At 38.7% G+C, this 20,142-nt stretch overlaps 1 protein-coding gene across 7 annotated transcripts in view; it reads right to left on the reverse strand.

Moving 5' to 3' along the window:
• Positions 1-276: 276 nt before the first annotated feature.
• The window catches only part of asic1c (acid-sensing (proton-gated) ion channel 1c), an 84,293-nt gene continuing 64,427 nt past the window's right edge, over positions 277-20,142 (reverse strand). For 2 of the 7 annotated variants that reach the window (XM_019273267.2, XM_019273269.2), the window contains exons 2-12: positions 15,118-15,268; positions 14,462-14,589; positions 10,080-10,230; positions 9,895-9,951; positions 9,291-9,444; positions 8,969-9,060; positions 8,533-8,612; positions 7,475-7,546; positions 4,757-4,795; positions 4,418-4,470; positions 277-3,264 (exon numbers count right to left, since the gene is read on the reverse strand). In XM_019273267.2, coding sequence (XP_019128812.2) covers positions 3,186-3,264; positions 4,418-4,470; positions 4,757-4,795; positions 7,475-7,546; positions 8,533-8,612; positions 8,969-9,060; positions 9,291-9,444; positions 9,895-9,951; positions 10,080-10,230; positions 14,462-14,589; positions 15,118-15,268 — 1,056 coding nt within the window. In that variant the 3' untranslated portion in view covers positions 277-3,185. Of the gene's footprint in view, positions 3,265-4,417; positions 4,471-4,756; positions 4,796-7,474; positions 7,547-8,532; positions 8,613-8,968; positions 9,061-9,290; positions 9,445-9,894; positions 9,952-10,079; positions 10,231-12,071; positions 12,200-14,461; positions 14,590-15,117; positions 15,269-18,420; positions 19,742-20,142 lie in introns of those variants that run through there. The other 5 variants (XM_019273264.2, XM_019273262.2, XM_019273268.2 and 2 more) reach the window with 5 other exon arrangements.

Raw genomic sequence — 20,142 nt, forward strand, 5'->3', positions numbered from 1 at the left:
TATTCAGAGTTAAAATCACATATCTACAATAAAATGCACATAAAGCATGTAGAGCCAGATGAAGCAAGTTCAGTTCCCCCAGATGTTTGTGCGCATGAAAATCTTGATGTTACCTGTAAGAACCAGTCTTGAAGGCACATTTTAGTTTCGCTTCAAGCCACATTATGTTTATTTAATCCACAAAACTTAATAGAAAGATGTTGCAGTTTTTTCCACATCAGCACAATATCTTACTTTTTGAAGTATTGCACGATCCCAAGCCTGGTTTGAGGAGGATTTTTTTTTTTTTTTTTTTAATGTTATAAAGATTCAAGATGTATCACATGACGTGGAGAATACCATTTTGATTCATCTGGCTCCAAAAATACATTTTGGACCATACAAAGTGGATAGCATGGCTAAGATTACATTAAGAGACCAGAGATATAGGAATACACAATGGTCATGCAAGGAAGAAAATGGGGTGATGTGACATAAATTATTTACTGCAAGAATAAAATAGTTCAAATCTAGGTGTTGGAAATGTATATAATACTGTTTTCTACTTGGCCATAACTATGTGGTAAATATCAGTTAAAGACTACTTAATGAGCACAAACAGTTCAGTAATAGTTTCTGCCAGTTCACATACACTCTGCTGTTCTTTGACTGGTAGTAAGGCAGGGGGTGGGGAACGAGAGGTAAAGACCCAGGACATTTTCACAAATCCTTCATCCACAGTTTGCGGTAAATGCTGGGTCTTTTTTATTTTATTTTATGCTTTTTAACCCAACAACATGACACACACACTCAAAATCATCATGGTAATGCAGCATCATCAGAATAGCATCATTGTGTAATATGAATTGGCATTTGTGTCCCTTTTTATTTGGCTAATGATGGTTAACATACAATCGTCATATCATACATCTGTGTTGCAGTTGGCAGCTGTTCAGTCTACATCCATTCCAGCTGTTGAATAAGTCATGAATTGAAAATCGAGATCCCAAATTGTTATATTTTTTTTTATGTCAATTTGCTAAGAGTTGTATTTGATTCAATGTACTTATTGCTCATGACACAACACCACCGATTCACCTTTTTTCTGTTTCCTGAAAAAGTAAAATCTCCATTGGGATAAAGTCTCTTCAAAAGGTGATGTCTGGCTCCTTTTTAGAGTATACTCTTATTCCCGTTATGCTGGAGCAGTGAACACACCATGTGTAACAGTGTGTGCAGTTAAAACTAGAGCCACAAAAGGTAGTCACAACCATAGACGTCCAGTCATTGGCTTTCAAGTGATGGCTGATCTCCAAGGGTTTGTGCTTCACATCAACAGTCATCTAATACACAGAGTAATAAAGCTACAGTGTTATGAACACCATTTACTTGATTGGCATTATACTTGAAAGTTTCACATAATAATAATAAAAAAAACTTCTCTGAATTTTCAGTATTTATAGTGAGGTTATGTACCTACAAGTCCATAACTGTAGTGTCAAGGATTTAAATAACAGTGAACATTAACAATAGAGGAAGTAGACTCACACGGAGATAAGAAGGAAAAGTTGTGTACGTGAGTAAGATGGGTAAATATAGAGTTTATTATACTTGATCATTTATACATCACAAACTGTTATTTGTGACTTATTACATGTTCTGGAGTAATAATAATAATAATAATAATGATAATAAAAGGACACAATGGTAAAATTGTACAATGCATTTCTGTTATAAATCAAGTGAACTGAACGGGGCTGAGGTGCATGGTGGTTTTGATGTTTTGAGGCAATTCTCTTGTATCTAATAAAGTCTGTTTAGTTGTCAGTCATGTTATAATCGCCAGAAACTCAAAGACACTTATGGCCCACCCAGATGGAAAGTCCAAATTCCTTCTGGTGTAAGAACAGATGAAAAAAAAAAAAAACACTTTTTAAATTTATATATATATATTTGACCAATGTCTCACGAGAATTTCTTCATGGCATTTCATTGCGGGTATTTACAAATTTCTGTCAAAGTTTAGGAATGTCACCAACAAGCCTTTTAAAAGTACTTATGTTCCATAGAGAATAGATTACTATCACAGGGGATTGTGCTGATGAACACCTTTTAAGACACAGTAATGAAAATAACATAGCTGAGAATTATTAAAAAGGCAAAAATGAAAGGCTGATTGCTTCTCTTCTAATGAATTCAATGTAAATAAGGGCCAACTTTTAGAGCAAGCTGCATGCTAGCATTTTTGTTTTGTTTTTTGGGTGACAGCAGAGCAACACTATCCCCAACAATGGGAAAACAATGAAAATTGAAATGTCAGCTATATAAAGATAAAAAGATACAATCAACAGCCTTTCTTCGGCCTCCTGGTTCTCTTTTTATTACCCTTACTGTGTGTAAAAAGTGACCTAAGTTAACAAAAACATCCAATTCAGTAGTTTATATCATCCTGGGATCCACATGGAACAAAACTAGATACTTGCATATATACAAATAATCAAGTTCCTCTTCTGTTTTTAATTCGAATAAGCACAGTTGTCTAATTAATGAGACAATTCAAAGCCTCACAGTAGCAAAAGGCAACATTGAACACTCGTTTGGTGTTTTGATTGTGAGCAGCTCTTTTAACCAACAATCAGCTCATTAAAGTCGAACATATTTCTAAAAAGGCTCTACTGTTCAAACTGATGACAAGTATAAGGTCACTCAATACAGCATTGGTTAGATGCTGGAGACGTAACACTGATAAGAAACTCCAACGCTACACATACCAATCCATATTTGTTTTTGTTTTCTGGATTGATGTACAACCAAAACTAGCACAACAGTACTATGTGACTCATCTCAACACAGGTCAGAAACCTAATTTTGGACACATTTATCTTCACTGGTTTTTATACTCTCAAGTGGCCGCGTACGAAAAACAAATCCGCAGGATGAAACACGAATAAATTAACACTGATGCCTTGACATGGCAGTTAAACCTGAGTTCTGTTTTGGAAGTGGTCTCTTTTTCTTCTGATGATAGTATTCTATTTCTATTCAGGCATTGATAAACTCTACTATACGTTTTTTTGAGTTATACACTCGACCGTTTTCTGTTAAATACATACATTATTTCACAGTTTGCTGTCATGTTCCCAGATGTGCCACCCCACCCCCAACCCCTACTTTATGTTGTCAACAAGCAAACTCCTCAAAGTTTCCTAGAGTCGGGTGACGAGGTAACATGTTCGGCGTGAATCCGAGACTGTCCGAGTGACTCCGGAGGGTGTCACAGGTGCTCTGCAAAACAGAGGGAAGGGAAGGAGGGAAGACGAGTTCAACCGGGGGTTAAGGGAGGGGTGATGAAGGGAGCGATGATGACGGTGATGTGGGAAAGAAATGAGCCACAGGTAAAATGAGAGCGACCAGAACAATGAAGGGACACGGAGGAAATAAAAAAATATGCATGTGGTGATGAGAAATTGAGCAAAAATGGGGAAAAAAATGATTAACGCAGAATGATATAATGTATGTATATATCAAGGACGATGAATGACAGAAACATATGTGGACAATGATGAGGTAATGAACACAACAGATTTGGAAGTTCCAAGATCAGCCACATCGCATATGTTTCACAGGTAGTGAGAAGAGAGTTTGAAGAAAAGTCAGGGGAATGTGGGGAAAAGATAAATGAAAAGAGGGAGAAGAGAAAGAAAACATCATATTTTTAGTCCTGTTTTTTTTTTTTTTAACACTAGCATGTTAAATTGTTATATTTACGGAAATTAAAACATCCACATATGTCTGCATTTCCCTGTATGTGCTTCAATAGTAGATAACTACTGATATGTGGATAACAACAACCGGTAGTCTCATTGGCAAAAATGGCTATTCCAGCAGACATAGAACCATTTACGTTGTGTGTAAATTCACTGCATGCAGACCTGTGATAACATCACAAAGTAATGCGTCTAGTGATGTTATCTGGCATGAGCCTCAAATGCATTGCCTCTAAATGGACCTCTGTGCTGCAGGGAAACAAATAGATGTCATGTGCTTCAGCTTTTTGTACAACAATTCAATAAATACGTAATCTGTTTTCACAGGAGTACTGCGCTTTATCCTACGGGGGAAAAAAGCATCATTATTCAGTGGAAGGAGAATGATTTTGCATAGTGCAGAGAGTCAGATCATTATGCACTTGGAGAATCCAACCAACTCATGCCTTCTGTTGAGCCGATAAGTACAGAAACACACCAAACTGACCTATGACCTGATGTTAAAATGCTCACTGCAGTTGGATAATCACCCCTCTTTTGGTTGACTGTCTACTAAAGCCAACCAAATCATTTGTAGCCACTGAGGAAATGATGTATGAGATGGTATTAGGTATGTATGAAAGAGAGGGACAGCATGGGAGGGAGCATCTATTATCAATGGGGTGTGCTACCTGGGGGCATGATTAGGCGTGACACCAGGGCTGGTTGGGTTCTCTGGAAACTCCTGGAATAGACATGATGAAAAGAAAGATGGGTGAGGGTGACTGAAATGAAAATAAAACACAATGCAAATGCTAGTACTTAAAAAAAAACTAGCGAGGGAATACTAAAAGAGGGTGTTTTACCCTCAGTGATATCTGAAGTACTGTAGGAGGATGGAGTTTTTATAATAAGCAGGGAAAACAAAAGACAATTACTGTCAACCATTAGTGTTGACCATTATTAAAGGAGAATGACAGTTAAACTTATAGATAGAGAGTCTAAAAAACCACTATTATGACTGATTATACTTTATTGTCGGGTTGTTTTAGTGGAGATGTGATAATGGACTAGTTGAAAAACGGTTATTGAATATGAGAGAAAGGAAGTACAAAATGATGGTTTATTGTAAGCAGGTGAAAATATGACATGAATGGGGCAGAATACAGTAAATATCACACTATGTAAGGCGCCATCAAAAGCATGACATACTATAAATATCAGCCCACTAAATAAATGCTTCTTGTACTGCCACTTTTAATTTAGAAAAACTGATCTTCCTAAAAACCAGACTGACTAAAATAACCTCCTTCATAACTGTGCTGCCTTAAATTAACATATTTCCACTTCTACAAAAGAGAATAAACAACTTCTTTGAATCTGTTCCTCCAAGTCAGCCATCAAACCAAATCCTGAACCTGAGGCAACTGAGCATGCAAGAACAAAATCCACATGCAGAGACAAACCCATGGCTTTTTCACCAAATTAAAATAAGGAGATCTTTTCTTTCTTTTCACATAATGTTGAAAAAGTCTTGGGCTTGCGTGACACACAACAAAGAATTAGAGCTTGCAAGATTCTGCCAATAAGACTGGATGCAAATTGGTAGATACGGTATAATGTGGGACAAAAGGAACTGTCTGCACTTAACAAAAATCTGCTTAAATGCTTTTAATTTAAACAGCATCAAAAAAGAGTAAAACTTTCCCTTTTTTCTTTGTGCTTTCAACCCTACAATGAGCTGCAGAGGGGGATTAATGGCTTTAGCTCTTATTTGGCCTAGAGACAGGACCAGAGGTCCCCATGTGTTAAAGAGAACTGGATGTGGAAGTGGTAATTACAGTTTATACTTTGCAAAGAAAGTTTAGTTAGTATTTGATACATTTGATGCTATTTATATTGGTATAGTTAGACACCCGATTAAACACCTTTCAAGATAATGGTGGTTAGCATATTTCAGACAGAAGAAGCTCTACAGAGAACATTTCTCATCATGCAATTTGTTTGGAAACATGGCACTGTCAGGCAATGTGTTACACCTATGACAAAAAACTGTTTTATTATCATAGGTTCTGACCCACAAAGACAGGTTTTAACCAGCCTGCACAGTTGTTCAATGTCAATGTATTTTTACAGCATGTCTTGGACAGACACTAGGCAAAATATGAAAGTGACTAATCATCACCCACATGATAGACATTTGCTTGAAACGTGCCCTGATGATCAGACAGTAAATTAACTCCCGTGCCCCGTCAGCTGTTCAAGAGACAAATTAAGCTGAGTAACACTATTACTTCAAGTATTAATACATTTAGCTTTAGCTCAGTTCCTTGCTGATTATTTTTCATACATTTAATATTTTGTATGTAGTTCAACATGTGCAGTACAATTAAGCTACGTTAAGGAGACTGTCTACATACATCTAAAACTAAATGAGCGGTTTTGAAAACTAAAAGTGGAAAATAAGAGTGGAACCGAGCAACTTCCCTGTGGGACTCCTCAGCAGTTATCTATCTAGAAAAAATCTGAGAGGAGCTGATTTTTAAGCATTGCACTATAATCAAGGATATCAGTTCAAAATTTGACTAATGAAAGCACTCAAGTATTTTCCTCAGCACAGGGAGTATAATAACGGTTCCATAACTGCAGACTTTCCATCTTTTGGTAAAGGTTTGATTCAGCAGTATGTGCTGAACATTTGCTGATTACTGATATTAAGAAGGTGCATTTAAGATATAAATAATTTCTTAACTGCTCCATATAAAGCTTACATAAGAGTCTGCAGGGGAAGTGGAGGTGCCTCCGAGACGCAGTGTTAAACCACTGGGCTCGACAAAATGCAGTGATTTAGAGCAGAAATGCCTCGCATTACTCTGGGTTTCATTTTGAAGTTAAAATGGGTTTTATTGCCTTGAAGGCTCTGAAAATGAGTTGATCATGAAATGTTAATAAAAGCTCCAGACCTTCTTAAACATGTTCTGCTTTCAGGTCATTATTCTGCTCTCACATGAATCTGTTCTGAATTTGTTTTGATCATACTGCCAGACACAAAGTAGTGAAACCTGAGTAAAAAACATTTTTTCCTGCTCTAAGTGAACCATAATTACATGACTGAGCGTGACATCGAAAAGCTACTGTGCTGCATATTGTATAAACACTGAAAAGTGGGTTGTGTGTGGATCAACTAAGGAGATCATAAACTGAATGGTAAGGGCAGTTTATGAGTCATGATGAAAAGTTCATCGAGACCAGTCAGACAATTCACGTCTAGTTATCCATGCGCTGTGAACACAAACCAAAACAAAGCTCTGAAAATAAGCTTGCAAAATTCAGTGTTCTCCTCGGAAATACTCATCTGTATTCCATCTGTAAAACTATTGTAGATTTTCGTCACAACAAGGAATAATTTGTGCTGATTCTCCATAATATTCAATATGTAAATAAAGAGTACTGTATGTGTATACTATTAGAATACACTGATTGTGTATTCATACAGTGCAATGAAAACAGCATTTATGTATTATTAATGATTGTGTTTGCGAGCACAATACATCTTTTCTGCATGGGGAAATTGAAACTAATGATGACATAATGTGTCGCGGCTTTGTTTTCTCTCTGGTGCTGTTCATTAAAAGCATTTCCAGTGTTAGCAGACATTTTTTTTGTTGTTATTGTTGTTTCCAAGCTCATCTAATATCACATCACACTCATTTGATTCATTAAAATGCATTCTGAGAGGCTAAAATTACCAGATTGTCGCTCTGACAACGCTGTGGTCGTTTCTTGCGTAGGAAGTAACCCAAAACCTTATCCTTAAACACCTAAATGCAAAAAACATCAGACACCAATTATTAACACATGGAATACAACATGGTCAGTGACATTAAGACCAAACGTTAGCAGTACAGACATATTTAGATATTCTTGTTTGAGAGTCAGATGAGATAATTGATACCACTTCCATATCTGTACAGTAAATATGAAGCTACAGCCAGTAGTTAGCAGAAAGACTGCAAGCAGCAACCTCTCTGGCTGTGAAGTAAAGCCAATGGAGAAGTGCCAAAAACTGCAGTTCCTCAAACAGCCACTTGAGGCTGGCTACAGAACGAGTCAGTCTCCATAGGTCCCCATGTTAAAATATCTTGGTACAAAAAACTGTTTTGCTCTCTATGGCTAATTTTGCCTCTTTGTGACAACTGTACTGAGTCTGAATTTATATATAACTCAAATGTTCAAATTATAATAAGGCTTAAAGTTATGCATAATTAACACCATGACCGCTTTGATTAACAGGATTAACAGCTTGTTTGAGCATATCTGTATTTACACTGTCCATGCTTTTTAAAACTTAATTTATCCATGCAAAAACTGGAGTACAAGTAGTACTAGTTGTGGTTTAGCTGGATGTTATTTGCTGGACTATTTCTTTGGCTGAGGCAGGTTTTTACTACTCCTAGCACATTTTTTACACTTGCACATTTTTATATGGCTGAACCAAGTAGGTAGGTAGTTCGACTTTATTAGCTCCAGACAGCTAACTGTTCCAAGTCTTTAGACTAAGCTAAGTAAGCGGCTTTAGCTTCATATTTACTAGGCCAGACACAAGAGTCTAAATAACTTTCTTTCGAACTACTCCTTTAAGACTAAACACAAGCAGTACAAATATATTCAAAGGTTAGCTATGACTTATTTAACCAGGTATAAAACCTCAAATAATTAGCTGGTAGTTTAATAAATAAGTAATTATTTACCTTAATATACATAAAGACAAGAATGAACTAAATTAGTGTTTGAACCGTCACATTACCTCATATAGGTAGTCAAATATTTCCAGTATTGTTAAAACACTGGCTCCGATAAACAGCCCCATCTGACCTCCAATGTCACCTAGAAAAAGAGAGATTAACAGATATGGGCAGGTACAGTGACTGAACAATGGCGTGTGAAACAATTCCCTACGCTGTCACTTCCAACTCAGCATCACGCCGAGTAATCTGAGCAAAATTGTCAAAAGTGTCCATCTAGCTCCAGCTTCTCATCAGACCCAACCCGAGTGCCCTTGCAAGAGCATCAGATTATGAAAATGTGTTCAGCCTGTTTCACAAGTTCAAAGAGGAAACCTCAAAGCACCAGGCGTGAACACGCCATGTGAAATGTGCAGCGGGGGACCGCTGAGAGTGCTGATACAGATTTGAACCACAATTTTTCTGTCACAATGAACCTGCAAACTGCGAGAATCTTACCGAGAAGCCCTGCAATTTCATAGGCCTTCTTCTGCTCAATCTTCTCATAATTCAGAGCTTCAAAGAAGATGTCCAGGACCAATATATTTTCTCTGGAGAGAGGATAGACAAGAGTACACCCAAGAGAGTTTATTTCTGGTGATATTACACAACACCAAATGATATCTCACATTTCCTGTATAACTATCTTTCATTATTGTTACATTGAAGGTGAACGATGGAGACCCAGGTCATACTATGCAACAGTACATCCATCCAACAACAGAAAAAAGAAAAAAAGGCTGATATCTATATAACTGACTGCTACCAAAATAATACTTACCCAATATATTGCTCAGTTTTGTTGAATTTCTTAGCCAGATATTTAGCAGATGCCTTACTGGGGATCTTAACCATGGACAGCTCCTTGCCATAGCGAGTCATGTTGCAGGGGGTCTGACACACACAGTAATCGTTGTCTTTCTCTACCAAAAAGTCTGTGGATGATCAAAGTCATTTAAAAATGTTGTGATCACTGCGAAGAATCAAACAAACCTGCATACAGAGGCTCTCAGTTTCTGTTAAAAATGATCTCCAGACACAACAGTAAAAAGCTACATGCGCTGCCATCGTTCACTTTCCATGAAAGCAAATAATGACTGAAGCTATGATACAAAGGGAGGGGAAAAAAAAGCTCCATGGGATTTATTTGATATCAGCGAAGCATAGACACATCACAAATCTTCCTAATGGAATTTTTAAACAATAATTTTACTTTATTATTTTTGCTTCAGCACTGTCTGAGATTAAAGCAATTTCAAGTTAAAGCTACAGAGATATTACGTAAAGGATGGAGTAGTCTCATGGCTCTGCTGCTGAACTCAGACATTAATGCAAAACTGTCACACTAACATTTCATACTTAAGCAGTAAAGTGTGTGGGCTCACCTAGAGCTGGGTCAGCACAGTCTTTGTACTGCTCAGGTGTGCAAACTGTTGAGGTTCCTGTTTGAAATAGCAGTCAAAACAATTAAACACATAATATACACATATATATATATATATATATTAAAAATAAAAATAAAACGACACCAAGGCACGTTTTAACTGGTCAAGCCTAGCTGAAATCATACCAGGCATGTGAACCATCCTGCAGTTGCAATTTTCCAGCAGGTACCGGGTTTCACAGTCAATGCGGCAGGCTGTAATGCTGTACGTGGAGAAGAATTCAGAGTCTATGGGGGTAGACTTGCAATCTCCCCAAGGTGGTGGGAGGTACTGAAGCTGAAAGAGCAAACAGCACATGTTTTCCCCTCAGTATAGCAATGCACAGGGTTACAACGGAAAACATAATGCAAGCCCAAGTACAGCAAGAGTTACAAACAAGCTGACAAAACTGAACACAAATGTCATAAGACAAACCAAAAAAAAGAAATAAATCAAATATAGAAGCCTTTAAATGAAATGTGCACTGAGACATTATTGGCACAAAATGTACAGTTGGACCAACATTATTGCCCATGTATAGCAGCAAGCAGGCATCATGCAAAACATGATGACTGATGTAAGTAGTCTAGTCTAGCAGAATACCATGGGAATAAAGACAAGCGAAGAGAGAAATCTGTAAAATACACAGTTTCAGACAGGACACCACAATCAATGGACACTTTTGTACAACCCCCGAGAACAAAACTCAAAACAATAAACAGTTTACAGATTTTTAATGAACAAATCAATGAACTGGACTGAATTCAACAGACATTATACAGAGCATCACATCCTATTTTGTAGTAAATATAGATGAATACATTCTAATGAATAAAAAACTCTCCAGAAGCTTATAAAAAAGCCTTTTTTTACTGCTGATTAACTATTTAAATATTGTAATCCGAGCCCATGAGAGTTTATTACAAAACCAACCCTGACTGCATATCGCTGCGAATCCAACAAAGAAGTGAAAATGTAGTGTATAGTCAGCTTGCAGTCTCATTAGAGGTAAAACTCTCATTAAAAGGTGAATAGCAGGTCATTACATTTATGAGTATCTCAGGGAACCCACTAATGAAGAATGTTTAATGCCTGAATTTTAAGGTTTTGGTTCACACACATTAGAGACAAGCTGCTCCTCTTAGCAAGCAATGTGCCCCATGTGTGTACGTGTGCAATCTGTTCAGAGATCTCTTTTTTTAAAGGAACCGAACACACTGACGTTTCACCACCAACAAGACCTTCTGTCCACTTTTAAGGTCTTGTTTCAAACAATGTATGGTAATGAGTACCTACTACTCATTTTCATGACAAAAACTAACCAATTATTTATGAAGGCCACTGATGCTTGATTGGGACATTTCAGCATGAAGCTGCTAATTGCAGTCAACAATCAATGCTAAAGGTTCCTTCCTGACAAAGTTCTCAGGGAAATGACGACGCTGTTGTCACATTAAGGCTCACTGTAATTCCCAATCATCTCCACGAGCTCTAACTAGGCTTACCTTGACAATCTGATGGTCATTTAGTCAATAAAGAGTGACAGAGATTGAGTGAAATTCTCTGAAGGAGTGGACTTAATCTGGTAAACAGGATTAAGTCTTTATTGAACTTCATTTCTAGCCCACAGTCTCTCATAACGGGAGATAAAACCTTAGTGCAATAAATGCTGGACTTCAAACTGATGCCAGAGTCCTCATGGGTAATAAAACCTAATGAATCACATTGTCTGGTCCTTTCAGATGACATTAAGTAGCGGTCCAGTGGATCGCCCCGGGAATACATAAAAGCAAAACAGAAAAAAAAACGTGAAATGTGAAAAGAACTGTACATGTTAGTGAAAGGGCAAAGCCATACAGCAGCTTTGATGAAGATACAGATGGATTAAAGCTGGAATGAAACACGTTAGTTGCTTTTTACTGTTAGTGCTTAAACAGAGAAGACAATGGCGACACGGAGAGACTGCAGATGCTGTTGCATGTTGTTGCTTCAGCTGCACAGAGGAACAGATGGATCCATTCCTCGGGGAGGGAAGGTGGGGGCAAGCAGATGAAAGTGTGGAACGTGATCATGGGTGTGTAGCTGTTTGACAATACATTATCTGTGGCATGCAGCAAGCCTAGACAGTCATACGCTACCCTCTGCACTTGGGTGGAAACGAACGTTTGGAAGCCGGGGGCGACCCCGAAGCCCAGCTCATGGAGGAAAGGAGGCTCTGACTGAGTGTGAAGTTGTACCTTTATGCCGGCCTCATAGGACGTCTCATCTAGGGCGAGGGGTGAGGGAACACAGCCCACATCATTATCAAAATAATAAGAGGAGTAACAGTAAGGCAAAGGGACAGAAAGTGGTCGAGACCTCCGGGCAGAAAGAAAGACTGTTGTCAGTATAACAATGAAAAAGCTACAGCTCCCAGTGGGTGCGTGAGGACTTGAAGTATTGGTGTAGTGGTGGGATGTCATTCAGCCATTCTCTTCTTACATCCGCTCAAGTTTGAGTGAGGACACAGATCCGTTTTCAGCCATGACGTCAGTGGAGTCGAGAATTTGGTGGTGTAGTCTTCATAGCTCATGGTTATAGCCCCCTATCAAAGATTTAATTCTTCTGACAGAAGCTTAACAAATAAAACAATCTTGAAATCCTAAGTGTTTCAGCCAGCTGTCTATTATTACACTGAGAGCCGTGTCACTGTACTCGTTGGAGACTGACTGAAATTAATACTGGCCCGACTTTAATGACAGGCGAATTAATTCAGCCCATTTTTTAGGCCATAAACACGTCTTTTAGCTGTCACTGATGTCGGCCTTATTGTCATGATTATAAATGACAATTCACGCATATTTGCTTTCACACGGAAACTTTGTGCTGGTGATTAATAGAGATCAGATTCACTTCTCGGAGATGGTTGAACGATGATACACTTGGAGCATTTTACAACTTTGTACAGAGAAAGAGAAAGAGAGTGAGACAGAGACATTACATGTTTCAAAACCGCTTCCCATAAACAACATTTATCATGTTTGTGGTGTCCAAGTGTCTGTTTTAGGAGAACAAACCCTGCCTCAATCATCCCATGTTATTCTGCTAAGACAAGGGTGGAAGATTTTATGTGATCATTAATCTCATGCTCATGAATTGACCAAAGACCATTAACTTTAGGAGCAAAATCATTTAAATTAGGCTTGATTAATTGCTAAAATAATGAATTTGATTAGCTGCTGGAGTATTCATTACTTGGAGACTTCACAAAGTGAAGAATATGCGGCGGAAATTTGAATGAGCCTGCAGCACAAGACAAAAATACACTTGATCTCAAAGGTAATCATTGCAAAAATCTTAAATCCTTTGTGGCTCAGGCGCCATTTTCTTGCGACTTACTATAATATTTCCCCACTCTGTCGTTGTCTCTGGACGTGTGTGCTATTGTAGCTCAGACAAAAGTATTTCAATTTGTTGTCTTGGCAACGTCACATAACTGCTTACAGTTTCATTAAATTTGGAGAGGAAATCCATGTGAGCTCAGTGGTTATGACCTTGCGCATAGGCTTCCCGATCAATTCTTACTTTTCATCCTTCACGGACGGCAGCGAGGGGATATTTGAGGACTAGGAAATCATTTTAGAGTTTCCGCTTCCCTTGATATTACGTGCTACAACAGTAATTTTACCGTGTCCCTAAATCATAGTAAAATATCTCTTCAAAATAGCTGTGGGTCATCTTTTTCATCTAATGGCGCATCCCTTTAATGTCGGGAAGTGAACGAATATGCTGACAGGAGCTTTTAGTCCACTTTAACATAAAAAACATGATAATTTTAACATCTTTCCCCCCGAGACACAGTCAGTCTTCAGAGGTCAGTTATTTATTTTAAGTGAATCTTTAAAGCCATCTGTTGGCATCAGCGTTTAGACCTCATTTATTACATTTAATATCACTTACTAACAGTTTCTTTAAAGGGTGTTAATTATAAGAAATTGTTCATTCTCTCTTCAGACACTTCTTTAATTCTTGCTCCGATCCTTAAAGCCTGCTAACCATGGCTGAGTCTGAATCTTCCTCACAGTTTTTTTTCTGCATTCTCTTTGAAATCGCCACTAGAGACCATTTTCACAGCATTCAAATACGCTGTATTCCTCCCGCCCGATGCTAAAAGTAGTGAAGACTCGATATGAAAAGTAAAACAAACACTCTGAGCTGCCAGATATTTTTGCATGCTCTGTAGTCTGAGTGTCTTTTGGCTCTGACAAGCACACCGTGCTTTGTATGCTTGCATTCAATCATTACTTGGCCCTGCACTGTCAATATTCTTTTGGCTGCTATAATTCTTGTTTTTCTAAAACTGGGTGTTTATTTAACACCTTAACCGCACATTTCCCTCACACGGTAAATCAAACATCTGATTTTGCTCCAGGGCTCTGTGACACAGAGGTAATGGGCACTGGCTTGGAGAGGATTTGGGGACAAACACAGAATGAAAGTGGAGCAAAAAAGGTCGAGGTTGGAGGGGAAGAGGCTGAACATTAGGTACCAGTTGCTGCTGACATGACACAAAAGTTTGAAAACCAGGGGCCACACCAAATCCCAGTTGGTCAATGAAGGGCGGTTCGTCCTGGCTGTGGATCTGAACCTTGATGCCTGCTTCGTAGGAGGTCTCATCTGTGGATACAGCACGCCAGAAAATATAACAACAAGTACGGTCGCTGATGGAAACCTGCTTTTTTGATCTGGCACTGATACCGAGTGCTTCCAAACCCCATGCTGAAAGCTAATATCAGAGAGATACTCATATGTTAGTGTGGTGGACGGGTATTTAACAGATTTACAACCAATGATTAATTACATGCTGTATACTTTCTGAATGTACGCTTCACTGGCGTTGTTGTCTGCCATAAAGTGAAGGCAATATGTCAACGAATGCATTTTATTAGACAGGATGTCAGTTGCAGACGTGGACGAACATATCAAGATAATATGCTATTAAATATGCCAGTACATCACTTCTGTTGTGCAAACATTTAGCAGAAAAGCGAACGAGAAGACCTGTGAAAATCTTTCTTTTTGTTATCTATATCAAACGATGCATCCACATTTTATAAAAAAAAAAGAGAGTAGGTGGGTTTTCCCAACAAGATGGAAGGAAAGGGTCATACAAGTTACAATGTTACCATAAATGTCTGCACTGACCTGTCTCTCCCCAAACAGGCAGGTATTCATCCTGCTGAATATCCAACATGATCTCCAAGCCGTTCCCCGTGCCGCCTTTTAACGTCGTCAGCAAAGGGTTGCCGTCTAATCCCGAGTTGAACGTGTAGCATTTTCCATAACGTGTGTAAATCTGTAAAAAAAAAATAAATAAATAAATAGAACACACACAAAAAAACAACAGCGTGAATGAAAAGTCAAACCCTTTCCTTTGTGCCGTGGTAAATTGTGCACCTGTACGAGATGTATTACATGCCAGAATGTAATTGTGCAGGACAGCTAATCATTGCAGAGGTTTTTGTGATTATCAGAGAAAGCAGCACCGGCTTTAAACAGGCACCTGGCTCTGATTTGAGAAATTAATGAGCTTTGCTTAGCAGCAGCAGTAGCTATCAATCCTTATCCAATTTCACTCCAAATTTCCCCTGAGTAACTTAGTGTGAATGTACTAGTTTGCCATCATTAAATAAGAAACATCTGAGGTGGAAGCTCTCGGAGCACACAAACACACTCGGAATTGGGTTTGTAAAAGACATTTGTATGTCTTGACTTACAAACTGAACCTGTGCCAGTTAGACTCAGCAGTACTTAACGCTTGATGTGCAATCACTACAGTAGGTCTGCTCACACCAAACTCCTTTCTGATTTAATTAATCCAGTTGGCTTGAGTTATTTATTTACAGCTTTTGCTTCAGCACCCACCGCTCACGGAGACATTTTTCTTTCGGTTTATTGGTTTTCCTGTACGATTGGAAAATTCTCTATTCTCTGCAAAACAAGTGAAAATAATTCTATATCACGATTAGAAATTGTGATATTTTAAATTGGGTCTCCAGTTTGGCTAAAGAAAGCTTAAAATTCTGAATACACCTTGAGGGGGCTGTGTAAATAAAGATAACTCTAGCATTTTGAAATTAAACTATGAAACTGCAGAACTGATGAACTGCAACTCAGAGGAGCATGTAATGCAATGTCTGTTTCTTATATTTATTGTTCATGCATTTCATCAGAATATAAAAATCTGCTGTATTAAAAACTGCTACAAACAGCTGCCATATTAGTTGCATATAGCTTTTAAAGTTCTGACAACAACTAAGTATGGTTTACAAAAAGTCACACACAAGTTCATCAAATTACATATGCAACATGTTTGTCTTCCCAGCAAACACCTACATATTTAACTACATATAAGTGTAAACGTGTCATGACTGTAGTGGAAAATGATAAATCCCCCCCAAAAAAACTACGGAAGATTTTGATTTTACCAGCAACTGAATTGTGAAATGTAGTCACTTCATATTACAGGGTTGCCCACTTTAAAATTTAAAGCTTCAAAGTTTCACTTTCTAAGCTTCACAAATTCCAATAAAATAAAAATAAAAAAAATATATTGAAGTTGCTTCAAGTCAGTTGATCATTTTTGGATTTCAATGCTAAGAACAAAAACAGGTTGTTCAAATTGAAGTGGTTATGTTTCAGACACCAAAATGAAAATTTGAAAATTGAAAAAAAAAAACCATCTGCGAAATTAAGCGTGAATGATTACGAAATCCAAAATTACCTTCTGAAAATTTCAAAAAAAGGGAATTTCGAACCACACAAATTCCGATATATGGTTTCTGAACTATGTAATAAATTCAGTTGTAATTTCAACATGAATTATTAATGGTTAACTGGCTATTAAAATGCTCATAAAAGAAAACGATTCTGACCTTTTTTGCTCTCATATAAAGCCCTTACTGTAAAGGTTAAAAGAATAATTTTCTACATTAAGCCACACTTCCTACATTAATGAACATGGTTGTCCAAACATTCACTTTCAAACAGAAAGAGGTCATGCACACACTGGAACACTCGGACATTGTGACTGCTGGGATGGTGTTTTTGCTGTCTGACTCAACAATCTGTCTGTCTGCGTCTGTCCTCACTAGACATACACAACAAGTATCACAGTGAAGGGAGGAGATGTCATCTGATGGTTCATTTTCACCATCCACTGTGACGAGGTCGTAGTAAGGGGGCTGCTGGCAAGAAACTCAGCCAGTATTGCAAAGCTGATCTCAAGAGATCAAAGTCAGTGTTCCATGTCCAGACTCATAGAGACTTAGGTGCAGCTCAGACAGATAAAACAGCTCTTTGGTCCTTTCCCCCCTGCTGGCTATATAATGAGGTCTGCAAAGTAACTAGAAACCTATTTTTAAAGATTCAGATTAAAGTTAAGATAAAAACAGGAGCTTCCTTCAGGCACATTTGCTTAAGATGTGAGCACACAACACAGTTCAAATCCCAAATGATCCCAGTCTTCTGTTCTTTAAGGTTGTGGAGGCTCTGCTCTGAGACGCCAGCATGGACAGCTGTCATCTTATATGAAGGACTTTTTGTATTTCACACTGCCTCAAGATGAATTGAAGTTATCACACATTTTTCTTCTGGACTTAAATCGAGATTCTCAGATCTACAGCAGGCAAGTGGTTAGACGTGATGCCAGTAAGAGGTTAGTGTTTTAAATCTACAAAGGTCTCCCAAGATTTAAATTATTCTCAGTCAATAAATGATTCACTCTGCATGCACACTTCTCACTGCAGGAGTTCCTCCTTTTTTCTCGGCTTTTCTGGTGTTATTAGCGGCAGGTTTATGTTTGATTTGATGGAAATATTCGGAACGATTTGCAAGCATCCTCCACTTCCTCCATGCAGCATTCAGTGCTTACTCACAAATTAATGGGTGTAATAGTCTTATGTCTGGTGTTTTAAATGGGGAAACTCAGCTGCATTTCTCAAACGAGTCCATACAATGCCACACACTGATGCATGTTTAATTAGAGAAGCTTAAAATTTTAATTCAAACTGATTTACGACATGTGAATTAATAATGGCCCTAATCTTTCTTCCTTAATATTGCTGTCACAGGTTGTAAAGCAAAAAGGTGTGAAAGCAAGTCAGGAACTCGTCGGGGTGAATATAACCAAATGAGAAACAAAGACACACACAATGAAGTCACTGATCATGACATGACATTGATTTTCCACCACAACATGACGGTAACAGATGCATTTGTTTGCTTCAGTGACTGTTTTGAAGACAGCAAGTTTAATGAGGAAAAAATCTGTCATGTCTGAGAGTTAAAAACAGCGCAGGCTTGTTTGCAGCTTTCAAACGTCAACACCTTAAAAAACACCCTGCTGGAGGGTGTGTCGTCAAATGCTTACATGAATTATTAATACCACTTGCAAACAACATTCAAATCCACACCTGACAAACACCATCTTTCTTTTCTTGTACATACAGTGCTGAAGTTTTTGTAGGTGCAGGTTTCCCCACGGAACCTGCACTCCAGGAGCATGTCCTCCAACTGGTGACCGAGGCGTCCCATCATCTCGGTGGTGTTGATGCGATAATCGGGGTGCGGATTGTAGTTGTTGAAGTCCAGCAGGCTCAGGAGACTCTGCTTGTGGCTGTCTTTAAGGATGGACAGGCTCCTCTCCATCACTGTGTGATTAGGATACATGAGGTCCATCCAGTAGCCGCTGTGATACAGGTCATCCTTGGTCAGAGTGGATACGCGGAACACATTTTTGTTGCAGATGGTAACAGCTGGGAAGGACATGTTGTGAGCCCACACCATGTAGATCTTCGTGATAGCCGGGTAGGACATCAGGTACAGGATTCGATTCCAGGACCAAGTGACGAGGAGACTGAAGCAAACGAAGAAGGCCATGATCCAGATGACCCGTTGCGGTTTCGACTTGTCCGGAGAGAAGACAAACTTTAAGCCATGGATCTTTGTCCTCATTATGAAATTCACTGTGATCTCTTTCCATGTTGGCTTAAGCGAGCTGGACTCAGTGTTTTTCAGAGGGGTCTCTTGGGCATCATTTTGTCTGTGTGGCCCCAGGGCGACTGACTCAGATGTGGGTGCTTCAACCATGATTACTTGTGGCAAGCCTTTTACTAACTGCTGTGTCCTAGTAGCCCGCACTAGGCATCCCCAATTTACACACAGTGGCTTCCTCCACAACCATCTCCAGGTTTGTGTATCACAAATTGCAGGTAGCAGCGACAGTCCTAGTCCTAATTTGCAGCTGTCCCACTGTTCAGGCTTGAAAATCCTTTGCCGTGAAGATATAAACAAAAAGCAACTGATCTCCTTTGGGGAGGCAAAACTGATTTACATAATGATTCCTTTATGAGAAAAACAGCTGAATCACTCCATTAACAAAATCCATCAAGCGTAACCATCACTTTCACCTTCATCAATGGATAAATGGACATGATAATTGCAGATGTAAGCGACGACTTCACTCCCAGAGGCAATCACTTTGAAAATCCGGAGAGGCTTACCCCTGTTGCTCAGATCTTTCACTCCTCCATCTCTCCTCTCCAGTGCCAGACAATACTTGCAGATTTCGGTGGTTTTCCCTCTTTGTGCAGTAGCTGCCCAGAACCCAACTCCTCCCTTTTTCCACAGATTGAAGAGATTCTTTTTAGTCTGTTGACTTGCAGCCTGCAGAAAGGAATATAAAGCTTGTTGCCTCCCCTACACACTCTCTCTACAGTCGAATGGAGAATGAGGTGGAGCCAGTGGATGAAATTGTTTTCCTCCGGTGATGGAGACCTCCAATGGTATAGAGAGGCGGGGGGAACGTATCAATCAAAGTAGAAACAATTGTGATGAAGAAATTCTGCAACAGGGAAAACGATGAAGTCTTTAATACTGAAGAATCTGCAGCTTGCTCGTAGATCAATATATCTATATAATTGATAACTTAAAGGAGCCAGCCAGTTGGAGAAAACACTGAAAAATCCCCTTACAGACACGTAATATCCATTGTAACACAGTTTCTAGATCTTCTTTTGTGCCAGTATCAAATATAATTCCACAAATGCAGTGTAACAAGGGTTGATATCCTGCTGCATGTAGATGTGTCTCTGGCTGATATTAAAGGTGCTTTGCTCCATTTATGTGAGACTATCACAGGATTCGGCTTGGCAGGCTCAGCTCTACACT

Source organism: Larimichthys crocea, chromosome II (genome assembly GCF_000972845.2).
Source record: "Larimichthys crocea isolate SSNF chromosome II, L_crocea_2.0, whole genome shotgun sequence".
In the NCBI taxonomy this organism is placed as follows: domain Eukaryota; kingdom Metazoa; phylum Chordata; class Actinopteri; family Sciaenidae; genus Larimichthys; species Larimichthys crocea.